At 46.3% G+C, this 13,107-nt stretch overlaps 5 protein-coding genes across 5 annotated transcripts; 3 read left to right on the top strand and 2 right to left on the bottom strand.

Annotated features, from left to right (window-relative positions):
- Window positions 1–364: 364 nt before the first annotated feature.
- AOL_s00173g269 (uncharacterized protein) lies at window positions 365–1,450 on the top strand (the record flags this gene model as incomplete). The annotated part of the gene is made up of 1 exon (XM_011128011.1): window positions 365–1,450. The coding sequence occupies one exon, from the start codon at window positions 365–367 to the stop codon at window positions 1,448–1,450; it is 1,086 nt and encodes a 361-aa protein (XP_011126313.1).
- Window positions 1,451–3,332: 1,882 nt separating this feature from the next.
- On the bottom strand, window positions 3,333–5,002 carry AOL_s00173g268 (uncharacterized protein; the record flags this gene model as incomplete). Its single annotated transcript, XM_011128010.1, has 3 exons — window positions 3,333–4,632; window positions 4,697–4,759; window positions 4,827–5,002. The coding sequence occupies 3 exons, from the start codon at window positions 5,000–5,002 to the stop codon at window positions 3,333–3,335; spliced, it is 1,539 nt and encodes a 512-aa protein (XP_011126312.1).
- Window positions 5,003–6,235: 1,233 nt separating this feature from the next.
- AOL_s00173g267 (uncharacterized protein) lies at window positions 6,236–7,804 on the top strand (the record flags this gene model as incomplete). Its single annotated transcript, XM_011128009.1, has 1 exon — window positions 6,236–7,804. The coding sequence occupies one exon, from the start codon at window positions 6,236–6,238 to the stop codon at window positions 7,802–7,804; it is 1,569 nt and encodes a 522-aa protein (XP_011126311.1).
- Window positions 7,805–8,058: 254 nt separating this feature from the next.
- AOL_s00173g266 (uncharacterized protein) lies at window positions 8,059–9,213 on the bottom strand (the record flags this gene model as incomplete). The annotated part of the gene is made up of 2 exons (XM_011128008.1): window positions 8,059–8,414; window positions 8,517–9,213. 2 exons carry the CDS (start codon window positions 9,211–9,213, stop codon window positions 8,059–8,061), a joined length of 1,053 nt encoding a protein of 350 aa, XP_011126310.1.
- A 2,078-nt stretch (window positions 9,214–11,291) lies between these two features.
- On the top strand, window positions 11,292–12,800 carry AOL_s00173g265 (uncharacterized protein; the record flags this gene model as incomplete). The annotated part of the gene is made up of 1 exon (XM_011128007.1): window positions 11,292–12,800. One exon carries the CDS (start codon window positions 11,292–11,294, stop codon window positions 12,798–12,800), a length of 1,509 nt encoding a protein of 502 aa, XP_011126309.1.
- Window positions 12,801–13,107: the final 307 nt, after the last annotated feature.

Here is a 13,107-nt window from a genome sequence, read left to right as displayed (position 1 = left end):
CAAATATGTAGTTAGTATCAATAATCCCGGCGAGTTTTAGTAGCAGTGAAAGTGACATGCCTTTGCTTCTTCTCTGCTGCGAGTATTTTGCCGTTGGTGCTGTGCTGCGGTCACTGCATGTACCTTTTTGGGAGTTGCTTTTTCCACGGCCAAAAGAACGTTCTTGACAAGCAGAGTTTATAAAAGCGAGATCTTCCCTCTCAATCACAACCTTCTCTTCCCCCATTCCATCACAACTTCACATCATCAACTTCCCTTCTACCAAATAGTCCACTCGTCTTCTTTCTAGAGCTCTCCTCTTCTATCGCTTGTTTCGTATCCCCTTTTTCGTTCGTAGCAACTTTCACATTACATCACATTCACCATGGCTGAATCGTCGACAGTCATTTCCAATACCAATGCCTTGAACAAGTTCATCAACCTTGACCAGAAGGGTTGTATAATGGCCGAGTACATCTGGATCGATGCTCTTAGTAATATCCGTGGAAAGACCAAGACCCTCTTCAAGGAACCATCCGGTCCCGAGGACCTCCCAGAATGGAACTTCGACGGCTCGTCCACCGGACAGGCCCCAGGCGATAACTCGGACGTTTACCTCAGACCCGTCGCCATCTTCCCAGACCCAATCCGCAAGTCACCAAATATTCTCGTCATTTGCGAGACCTGGAACCCAGACGGCACCCCAAATAAGTACAACTACCGCCACGAGTGCAACAGGATCATGGAGGCCAACAAAGATCAGAAGCCATGGTTCGGTCTTGAGCAAGAATACACTCTTTTCGACACCAACGGTTGGCCATATGGCTGGCCAAAGGGTGGTTTCCCGGGTCCACAAGGTCCATACTATTGTGCCGTCGGTACTGGCAACGTCTACTGCCGTGATATTGTCGAGGCTCACTACAAAGCCTGCCTTTACGCCGGCATCAAGATCTCTGGTATCAACGCTGAGGTTCTACCATCCCAGTGGGAATTCCAGGTCGGTCCCTGCCTGGGTATCGAGATGGGTGACCACCTCTGGGCTGCCCGTTATCTCCTCCACCGTGTCGCTGAAGAGTTCGGTGTCAAGATCTCCTTCCACCCCAAGCCAATCCCAGGTGACTGGAACGGCTCTGGTCTCCACACCAACGTCTCCACTCAATTGATGCGCGAGGAGGGTGGTATGAAGCACATTGAGGCTGCCCTTGAGAAGCTCTCCAAGCGTCATAAGGAGCACATCGCTGTTTATGGTTCTGACAATGAACTCCGTCTCACTGGCAAGCACGAGACTGGTTCCATCGACTCTTTCTCATATGGTGTTGCCAACCGTGGTGCTTCGATCCGTATCCCTCGTGAGTGCGCCCACAAGGGTTACGGATACTTCGAAGATCGTCGACCATCCTCCAACGGCGACCCATACCAGATCACCGGCATCATGATGGAGACCATCTGCGGCGGTGCTCCATCCGAGTAAATCACCAAAGCCTTTGTTCTCTTCCTGTTCACTTCGACACACTTTTAGAGATGCACCAACCAACACCTCTTTTCTTTACAGCTTTTTAATAGATACGAAACCTTTGCGATGTTGAGAGCTTCTTTTTGTTATGTCTTTATGGCCTGTTGTTTTTTCCGTTGGGTTCACTGGGTGAAAAATAAATTCTTACTACTACTACCGTTTGCGTGAAATGATAATTCCTTGTCCCTTTGCTCGTGTTCAGCTTATCGTTTTTTGAACTTTCCTTTGTTATAGACTACAACCTATACCCCGTCTTGTACCTCAACCCCCCCGAGTCCACAAACATCAAAGTGGCCCTGTCCTTCGATGCTTACAAAAATCATCAAGGATCATATCTACCCTCTGCGTAGATATTAGGATAGATAGCTCTTATCATGAACCAAATCTATTCTTCTACCAAACAAACAAACAAACAAATCTCATTCTTCTATCGTAGAGCTTATCATATGTGACACAATATATCGCCACGCACCCTAGGTACCTACTTAAGTAGCTAAGTAGTACTTATGCAACATTCTAGTTATTCGGTGATCGATCTAGAATCGTTAGACCTTCAACACATAGTTGTGCAACCCGCTTACGTATCAGAAACTCACTGATTGGATGGTAGATGTTTACATGCATCTGGTTGTATACAGGAACCCGTTCCGTCTAAGCAGAAGCAACAGCCATGTGAGATGGGCATTTGCATCTGGTGTCACCGACGCTAAGCACCTACCGCTACAGCAGAACCCGAGGGAATGGATGTATTCGCCGATGCATCGATGGCTTCGGCTTTTCGAGAATATATTTTCACCTTCCGTTTACTATTTGGTTTTGAGGATTGCTGACTTCTGCCTTGGGAATGAGTTTGTTTAGAATGCCTTTAGCTTGAGAATATTTGGCTAAGAAACCTGTTGAATAACAAAATTGAGCTAGTTTTTTTTTTTTTTTTTTTTCTGAAAAAAGAATTTTGTTTCTATGAAGTTGCTGCGGGGTAGGCTAGAAGTACGTATGTCCAAGCTTACCCCTCATCCTCCCGGCTCCATCGAAGTAGCTTGCTTATGCATGTACTGCAATGTATTCATGCATCCTTATCATCCAAAAGCCGCAGTGCCCTGCGGCTTGGTCGATAGGATAACGAGCAAGTTGTTGCCAATCACAGCAATCACCTGCAAACCCCCCCTCCCCCCATGTACATGTGCATATGTATGTACATGTACTTCTGGACTGCAAAGCTGTAACTAGGAGTTAAAATGGCTGGGATAGATGAGGCCATCTATACCTCCTCTTAGTCTGGAGCTCCAGAGGAGAGTGGGGTTTTCGATATGTTTGAAAAATCGATGTTGCAATATCTTCATTCTCACAAACTTCAATCGAGCAAATGCGCCAGCTCGATATATATATTTTCGTCCCATCTACGAATCTATTAGCTAATACCCGCTCATCTGCAGGCTGTCAAATCTCCGTATCCTGGTGTTGAAGAAGAAATGGCGGGAAAGGGAAAGCAACAGCTTGCATGGTGGCCATATGGCTATGGGGGGTAAAATGGGAAAGGAAAGAGCGGGGGGTTTGTTGGGGCAGCAATTGGAAACCCCACCTGCAACCTTTTGGCCGGGCTCGTTTAGAATCGGCTGTGCTGCAGTGCTGGCTGACATTCGGCACAATTCCGGATGGACTGCCAAGCTATGTTGGTTTTTACCTTAGTCAACGCAGATTCTGATTCCACGATCTCGCTTGTAGTAGAAATATTTCATTATATTACATTCGTGATATCAGCATATAATATTACTCTTTATTAAGATGATTCCCTATCCCCCTCTTGAGTCGAGATACCCACACACAAACCCTCCATGCTACACTAAAACTGGTATCCTCCCATCTTTCTAGGTGGAACCCTCATCTGGAACATTTGATCTATCTCTGCGAAGGTCCGTCCCTTCAACTCTGGGATATACAAAAAGCTGCAAACGGTAGCCATGGCTGCCAATCCTCCAAACACGAACCCAACCTTTCCTCTCAAGTTTCCTTCGTCGGGGTTAATCATGTACGGAATGGCAAAATTCATAATCAATCCCAGAATACTTTGTGTCGCTGTCGCCAGTGCTGCCGTTGAAGCTCTCATTGCTGGCGACGAAACCTCGCCCAGTAAAACGTACGCGATCGCTCCGATTGTGAGGAAATAAACGAATGCGTAGATAACGGTACATGAAGCTTGTACCCACTTTGCGCCAGAGGTTGGAACGACGTCCATTATTCCGATGAGGAGTAGGAGAGCAGTGAGGACAACCATGCCGTAGTTGAAGACTCGCCGGCGACCAAAGGAGTTCAGCACAAACCAACTGACCAAATTACCAGTAAAACCGCAAGCAGTGACACCTACACCAAGATCGAAAGAGCGAGAAGTATCGAGACCGGCAAGTTGGAAGAAGTAGGTGGAGTATCCGAGAACGAAGATGATGCCCGTGAAGTGCTGGCATGCGAAACCGAATAGGGAAATACCAGTACGTATAAGGTTGGTACCACGAAAGCAGTCGAAGATCGAAGGGTTCTCCGCTGATTTCTCCTCCTCAGCGATGATCGCTTGTAACGCGGCGACTTTGGCTGCAGCATTGATATTTCCGCCCCATAGTTTTTCGAATGCAGCAGTGGCTTCTGGGATACGGCCTTTTCGGACCAGGAACCAAGGTGTCTCTGGAGTGAAAGGGTAAAATGCCAGAAGGAAGGCGATGAATGCGAATTGGATGGCAAATGGAGCACGGTAGGCCCAGTGGTCAGTGCGGTTACCGAACCCTTTGATTACACCATTCGAAACAAGCTGACCAAGGGCGATACCCAAGTTAATACCAGCGGTAGAAAGGCCACGCAGGACTACTGGTGTGATCTCACTGGTAGCCATGGGGCCGATGGTTAGAAAACTAGCGAGACCGAAGCCTAGGACAAGCTTTGCCATGAGAAATGCGACATTGTTCGTGGCAAATATTTCGCCGAAGATCCCACCCGTGGCGAAGGCGAGACCGAAGAGAAGACCGATTTTACGTCCGAAGCGATCAGATATATACGAGCAAATGAAAGCGCCGAAGAAGCCGCCGACCGTCGTGATGCAATTGAAGGCTGTTTGCCACTTTGCCGGGAGAATAGCCTCGCCGTTTTCAATGTATCTGGGGATTACATTAGTCATCCACGACTTTCCCGGGTGCGAAATATCATGGAGTATGGGCTTACCCAAAGTCTCGCCTGAAAGACGGAACGCTGATCATGGCACCGTTGATTTGTGCGTCGAAGCCCCTGAATCATGTTAGAATATGAATAACTGTTTATAAAGTTGGATTAAAAGGGCTTCGAATCAACTTACCACCCAAATGCAGATATACCCCAGTACAACGAGTGGAATATCAAAGAAGGATGATTTTTCCAGATATACCCAAGCGTGATTGAGTGCTCTGCCTCATTGTCCGCATCAAGTACTGTTTGATGCTTTATTGAAGTGCGCTCTTCGTCGATCTCGACGGTGGGTTTGATGTCCGACATATTGTAAAATAGTGACCTGCAATGTTTCTGATTTGCGATAGCGATGTAGTAGACTGCTAAATCCCCTGCTTCGGCTCCCTGTCGTTGATGCCGATTCTGAACTTGGAGGAAATACAGGTCAATTTATGTTTTGAACCATCGTGAGAAGAAGCTGTAATCTGGACGTTGCAACTCTATAGCATGTTCTCCACGGAAATTCCCATCCCCAGCTTTTTCTTTCGCGCGATTTCTCACGAGGGCAGAAGGAATCCCGAAAACCTGGGGAAAGCGAACAAGACTTTCTCCACACCAGCTCCGCGAAGCTCAAGAATGGTCGACCATGGGCTTGGGAACTGTGCATTAACGCCGACACTCCGCGAAGGCTCAATTTAACCAAGCGAGAAGTTGTCCCCATGGTTCAGCTGTTGGGGAAAGCTTAGGTGCACGCTTGCCTCCTAGCGGAGTTTTAGTATAGTCCAAGCTGAACTAATACGTGCGTACTACCTGAGCTAGCGCTTGGAACTTCGGCGGTAGACTTCGGCAAAAGGCTTCCTGGAGTTGAAGTGTGGGGAAACCTGGAGCATTTAAAGTCACCATGCCCCATTGGACCCATTGGATCTTCAAATCCGAGATTCCGCGGTTCAAGATATCTCACTTCTCACCTCCTATGCGCGATCGCCTGATACTCGACAGATTTCGAGGAATTTAGGCAGGCACCCGTAAACAAGATCCAACACCACCAACACCATATCACTAGAACACAGCTCAATGTCGAGCCAAGACCACTCCATACCTAGGCCTCCAGGACCTCGAAAACGACCCGCTCCACGTGGAACCGCTGCATACCCCCGTAAAAGAGCAATAAAAGCTTGCCAGGTTTGCCGAGCGCGGAGGACGAAATGTGATAACCTTAAACCATCTTGTTCATTTTGCCTAAAAGTGGGAGCGAAATGCATCCAATCACCAACAGATCTGTCAAGCTTCGACCCAGCGAGCCTTCGGATTCTAGAGAGACTAGACGATCTAGAGCAGATACTTAGAGGAAACTCTTTCATTTCTCCGAACATTGAACCCGGAGAATCTGGCGATACACAGAATTCCCACTCTCCAATTAGCCGGAAGGCTAATGAAAGCACTGATTCCATTTCAGAAACCGAGAGCGATGGCTTATCAAGCAGGCTTATACCTGGGCCTGTCGAAGAGGTTCTTGCGTGGCCAGAGTTTAGATTCCAACTGGAAGCCCCGCCTTCGATGATGCACTTCTTCCAAACTCGTCAGTCGGATACTTTTACCGACGGGTTCTCCCCCTCACATGTCTCCGAGTTGGAACCTCAGAGTGCCAAGGTTCTTCTCGATAGGTTCTTTGCCCATACCCACGTAAAGAACCCGGTGCTAGACGAGGTCCACACGCGGCAGCTAGTTTCCCGCCTAGCACTCCATGGTATTGACTGGTCCCCACAATCATGTCTGGCATTGTTAGTCTGTGCCTTAGGATCCTTAGCCGCCCCAATAGTCGGCAATGAGGACACAAGATATGATGTTACACCTGGTTCACACCAATATCAAACCGCCCAGTCTTTCTTCCATGCGGCGCAAAAACGGTTAGGCATATGCTTAACTAATGGCGACATAATCTCAACTCAGTGCCTATTTCTCTCTGGAGTATACATGATTACCATATTTCGCCCCATAGAAGCATGGCGACTCTTCTTACAAGCCCTCTCAAACTGCCAAACTCTTGACTTTCTAACAAGAGAAAATTCTAACCGGGTTGTAACCGTATCCTATAACACAGCAAGCCCTTCAACGCCTCACACAACCCTTACAACGACTTCGACAGATAGTCAAACACGTTATGGAAACCAGACCCTTGAACAGGCAATATACTGGTCTGCCTGGAAATCTGAAATGGAGATGCGCTCCGAACTCCAGCCACAAGATTTCAAACTCCCAAACACTCAAAAACTGACTTACCCGCCATTCCTTCCTTCTCCACCAAATATTAGTGACCAAGACACTAGTATAGACGGACTTACACTCTCTGAGCAAAGGGGCTGGTTTTTCTATTTATCCGAGATCTCGCTAAGAAGATTGGTATCGAGGATTAAACGAGAAATACTAGCATTTGGGGACCTATGTAAAGAAGGCGTGGATACGCTGTCGTTACTTTCTAGATCGGTTGAAGAGTATGAACTACAAGCCAAAGCCTGGTACGATGCACTGCCTGAAGCAGTACGATTTGATGACTTACCGGTAACGGATGATATATGCAAATTTGTATTACGGGGCCATTACAACAATCTATTTGAGATGATTTACTGGCCATTTGTGGACGCAGCGGTACATTGTGGGTCTCAAGGGAAAGTGCCTGGCCCAAACGACGAAGTCACTCAAGAGGAGAGTCGATTTTCAGATTTAGCCTATAAGGGATTGGAAAAACACGTGGAAAGAATTAGGAATGATCGTTGTGGATATCGCCACCAACACCATGGGACACTACCGATGATTAGAAGTAGTACGAGAAGTGCACTAGTCCTTATGGCTGCTTCATTTACGTTAGCAGAGAAGAGCGATGGGACTACAGAGTGCAACTTCGATTCAAGATTTTCCGGGTTGAGAATGCCGGATGGCTGGCAGGAGGCAGTTTACGATGTTGTGGAGATGAATAGGTTTTGGCGAGATGAGGCGGCTGATGTAAAATGGAGAATTGGTATTCTAGAAAGGGCTTTTCAAAGGGCACAAAGCTATTATAATGGGGGTGTGGAAGTTGATGAGGAAGGAATCTGTTCAATGTCCGAATGTTATCGATTCTGTAGTAGATAAGGGCTGGCCTAGGGGGTCCTGCAAGCACTGGAGCAAGATTAATTCATATTTTGGCATGAACGTTAGTACCTCTGTCACATATTCCATCTTCTTGCTAGTTGCAGCTTGTACGTCTATTTGATATGATGAGCCACCGGCATAGCTGGCAATCTTTCCCCTCTCATTATCTTAAGCTCACCGCCTGTGGGCGATGGAAACTCTAGCTAACGAAGACTCTATGATGTGTACTTTTTCCTATCATTCTAACTTTTTTGTTACCCCTTCTCCCCTTGGATACTCTCCTCGGAATCGCCTTTGTTCTCAGGGAACATGATTCCAGATCGAAATTCTTTAGCGTCCCGTTTGCGAATCCCGGGCACATTACTCCACCCCGAGCGTTCATATCTATGCGCATTCCTGCTACGATCGGCAGTACTCGCCGCCAAGGCACCACTTAGGCCACTCATATCGCTCCAATATGGTCTCTCAGGTTGCCGGAACTCCGGGCCCTCTAGATAATAGGGTTCTTTCGTTCCAGGATCGCGCCACCGTTGGGGCCGATCCTGCTGTTTTAGACCAGACGCCTTGAGTCGGTGAAACCTACCTCCTAGCTCGTTCGTGGTAGCCGAGTCTATGCATCCGCAAACTAGTGTACCGGGGCGGTATTTTCTTAGTACCATACACCAACAATAACTTTAGAAACTCAAGTGAGGCTTGGAGAAGAAATAGTTACCGTATATGACGTTGCAATCGTCAGCTTGGATTTGAGGGCATGCATGATCCCCAGTCCCCACTAACAATCCTGTAGGTTCGCCATTGTCTCCCCGTTCGCACATGCAATCTTTACACTCAGCAATACTCTTTGTGATAGAGTTTAGGAGCTGAGTGCGTGGCTCAAGTCTTCCAGGGACCCAAACCTCCTCAAGAAAGTCCATTTGGAGTCTCCAATGTGTATAGTCCAGTTCGTCTATGACTGGGTTACCATGATGCAGCCAGTTATCCCGCGCCTCATATTCCTCCACTCTCATTTCTATTATGTCGCTTGGACTTCTACAAACAATTATTGTTGTGACAAGAAGAAAATCTCCGAGGTTGGCACGTTTGCCGGAAACGTCTTCGCTGTTGAAATGTGGATTTTGAGAGGCCGGAGGTTGGAGGTTGGGTGTGCTCTGAGAAGATGCAGCCGTAGCTTCGGGCTGAAGAGGTTCTTTGTTCGTACCGCTTTTCTTGATCTCTAGCACCAAAGTTTCAGACGCCAGAGATTTACTATAAACTGTACCAGATGCAGGGTATATTGCTTCCACCCCTGCAACCTGAGTCTCCATATTTTCTCGCGGGCATTTGACCCCGGGCCTCGATGGGCATGAAGATGTGGTAGAACTGGCTTCTGGGATCGCGATTCCTGGGCTGCTCGCTGTCCTTTGAATCATGTCTAATAAAGCTATAAGGACAGTAGTTGTAAGTAAAATCATCGGTGGCTTGCTGAATGGTGATAGCTAGCGTTCTAAACCGTAGTTTTTGAAGTTTACTAGCTATAGGATTTTTGAAAGTGTAAAGTATGCTATGTAAGCAAAAGTGATTTATATGTATCTAATAGTTGTCTAAATTTGATCCATAAAATTCTTCTGGCGTTTTCCGCAGCATATAATGATAACTTAGTTTCGAATGCTAAAATTCCAAGTCTTTCGTAATCGAGGGAGATATTATTTGAATTCGAAGCTTGAAAATAGTAACTAGATATATTTGTGCAAATGCATATATGAAGTGATTTCTTCGTAGATACCATGTAGTGTACATGCCATATCGATACCAACGTACGTTTCTGGTTGGGTTACTCTTAATTATATTGTATTATCTATGGATCTATAACATATTATAGAGCTTTGGCAAAGCAAATATCAAAACATGTCGTAGTTTGTGCCGCGAAATGTTTTATAACCCTGGATGTTGAAGATCCTCACAGTTGTTGATAATGCTGATATATTGCATAATGTTGGTGATAACGATAACAGGATACTCCTGGAGCACACCTACCGTCATTAGGAACAACTGCAAGGCCTAGGACCAGGTTCCGAATACAAACCCGTCTAAGCCTTTTTATTCATCTTTTCTTTATTTTTTGTGGCCCTTACATACTTACATATCAACGAATGCACCGGCTCTGCCTCCATAACGCTCACCTCTTAGCCGTCCAGAGCCAAAACATAAGCCCGCTCTCTTGATTCCCCTATCACCGCTCAAACCCATTGCGGAGAGATACGGTAGCTCGTTAGTCTTAGGCTAGGATGTGAGTATCAGCCCCTCAGATAACTATCTAGCTGTGCACTCGTAACCTTAGAAAGGTGCCTCCTAAGCACCCTAGCACCTTAAGAACCCCCTGCTCGCCGGGGACGCTTACGGGATCGCAATTGCCACAACGATGCATAGGCATAGCACAGGTGCAATCCTATGATCATATTCTAAGGCCTCAGCTAGATGTTTATTTTATGGTACACAACCCGACTAGCACTGAAAGTGAAGCCGTGCCGCTGCAACATATACAGTACAATTGACTTATCGATACCAAAACCCCATTCGCCACAAACGTTCATTTAGGTTCTGAACCTAACTAGTTTAATATGATACTCATATATGCTTTTATGGATGTCGACCTTAAATCCAACCTATAGCTACATGAAACTCTCATGGGGAAGGAAACCCGACAATATTATCGGCATAATTGAAGGATCTGAGGCGAAATGTTAGTAGGCTTCCGCAATTGTGGGCGTCTTGGATCCACCATAGATGGCCGCTTACAATTTATCCGTTTAGCCATCCGAGTTTGCGGACGAAATTCAAGTAGCTTAATAGCAGCGTAGGTCTCAGCCATCTGATTGTGATCAAACGTACCGGATGCTAAATCTTTGGACTCGGGACACACCCATGCCATATCCCTTGAACTGTACCCGTTTATTAATTCGGAAATAAAATGTCCATAGGAGTGTTATCTACATTCCGGGCTAGCGCTAGTGAAGCTCAGGTGGCAAGAATCGTCTGTGCAGCTGTGCAATGTTGTGGAACTCGAACTCCAGCTCCGAAATGTCGGGGAATGTCGCCTTTAACACTCCACAACGCTAAATATGCAACAACGGCCGGTTTATCCTTGTATACCGATTTCAACTGCCTGGTGTATACCAATATAGCTATAGCGCTAATCATTTAATCCGTTTTAGCTTCAAATGAAGGATTGAAATGTAAGTTGAAGTCTTAGTGGTCAGAGACCTTCAGATAGGCTTCAATTCTAAACTCTTAGCTTTTTGCATACCCCCGATCATTGATATATGCTTACAAACCCAATCTTAGCTATTTGTCTAGGAAAGAAGTATAAGAGTACAGAGGAAAACACCCCACAGAGGACCAGCTTTCATTCTTTATCATACTCAATTGTCGATATAGTTTCGCCTTTAATTATTTTTTTTGTATGCATCCGCACTCAAGACCTTACATCTTCACTCAGAAATATATCAGAATGACACAAGTTGCCACAGAAATCCAAGAGCAATTACTGCTGAAGCTATCCGGTCCGAAATCGAATGGTGTTTCAAGACCCAAATGCAAACTCCTCAAAGTATCTGGTACTTCAATTATAGACAGCGATGGGGAAGTGGTCGTTCTTAAAGGTGCTGCTGTCGCCGGCCACCTGAACATGGAAAATTTTATTACAGGGTACTCCGGTCATGAGCACGAGCTGCGCGCCGCAATGGCCGAAGTCCTTGGTGACGAGAAAGCGAACTTCTTCTTCGAGAAACTCATAGAATATTTCTTCACAGAGAAGGACGCGGAGTTTTACGCATCCCTAGGGCTCAACTGTATCCGAGTTCCATTCAACTACCGTCATTTTATCGATGACGCTAATCCCTCTGTTCTTAAACCCGAGGGGTTCGCGCAACTCGATAGAATCGTAAACATCTGCGCCAAATATAACATTTACGCTATCTTAGACCTCCACGCGGCACCCGGCGGCCAGAATCAGGATTGGCACAGCGACTCCGGTCTCAACAAGGCTATGTTTTGGGAATACAAAGTTTTCCAAGATCAGGCTATAGACCTTTGGATCGAAATCGCAAAGCATTACGCTGGAAATCCCGTCATTGCCGGCTATAACCCACTTAACGAACCGGCAGACCCGAAACATACCCGCCTCTTCGCCTGGTACGAGCGTGTAGAGAAGGCTATCAGGGCTGTTGACCCCGATCATATCCTCTTCGTCGACGGGAATACTTACTCGATGGACTTCTCTCACTTCCCCACCGATAAATTCCTTCCAAATACCGTTTATGCGTGCCACGACTACGCCATGCTAGGATTCCCGATTCCTGGACAGCCGAGGTACTCTGGTACTACGGAACAAAAAGATAAATTGCGGTCACAATTCGAACGGAAAGTAGAATATATGCGGAAAGCCGGCATTCCAATCTGGAATGGCGAGTTCGGACCTGTTTACGCTGACCCATTGAGGGACCCCGAGGCCGATCAAGTCAATAATTCCCGCTACGAAGTACTAAGAGAGCAGCTGAAGATTTACCAAGAGACAGGCGTCAGCTGGAGTATCTGGCTCTATAAAGATATTGGGTATCAAGGAATGACATACATTAATCCTGAAAGCCCGTACATGAAGCTAGTCCGGCCATTTGTGGAGAAGAAGGGGAAGTTGGCGCTGGACTTCTGGGGATTCTCAGAGAAAGAGCAAGTTCAGAATATATATCAACCATTTATTGACGGGCTGAAGGAAACAATTCCAGAGCACATCCGGAGAGCAAAGTATCCAAATATTTGGCAATTTGATAGACAAATTGAAAGGGCTGTTAGGGAGTGCCTGATGAGCGAGTATCTGGTGAAAGAGTTTGCTGAGTTGTTCACTGGAAAGACTTTACAAGAGCTAGATGACCTGGCAGGGAGCTTCCGGTTTGAGAACTGTGTGAGGAGGGAAGGACTTAATGATGTTCTACGAAAGGATGCAGCTCAGAATAGTGTTTAATTAGGCGAAGTCAGGAAATTCAGTTCAGTTCAGCTCAGTTCAGCTCGGATATATTTGATGTAACCGCCACTGCTTGATTTTGTAGTCATAACTTGGGCCAATTCCTTTATGCACGCGTCTGCCCTAAGGAATTCAGATGAAAGGACTGACTCCGGGAACGGGCCATATCCTAAATTAAAATTCCAACCGAGTTCCTCTTCTCATATTTATGAAATAAATGTCATAGTTACTAATTTTATAATTTTTGATGTGCGCTGATGTGAGCTTCGCAAGCTTTGTATAATTGGGTGTTGTTGTTGGACAGGTC

The sequence above is a fragment of the Orbilia oligospora genome, assembly GCF_000225545.1.
Source record: "Orbilia oligospora ATCC 24927 unplaced genomic scaffold scaffold00173, whole genome shotgun sequence".
In the NCBI taxonomy this organism is placed as follows: Eukaryota; Fungi; Ascomycota; class Orbiliomycetes; order Orbiliales; family Orbiliaceae; genus Orbilia; species Orbilia oligospora.
Note: the sequence above shows the minus strand (reverse complement) of the source record. Positions and strands in the feature narration are given on the sequence as shown.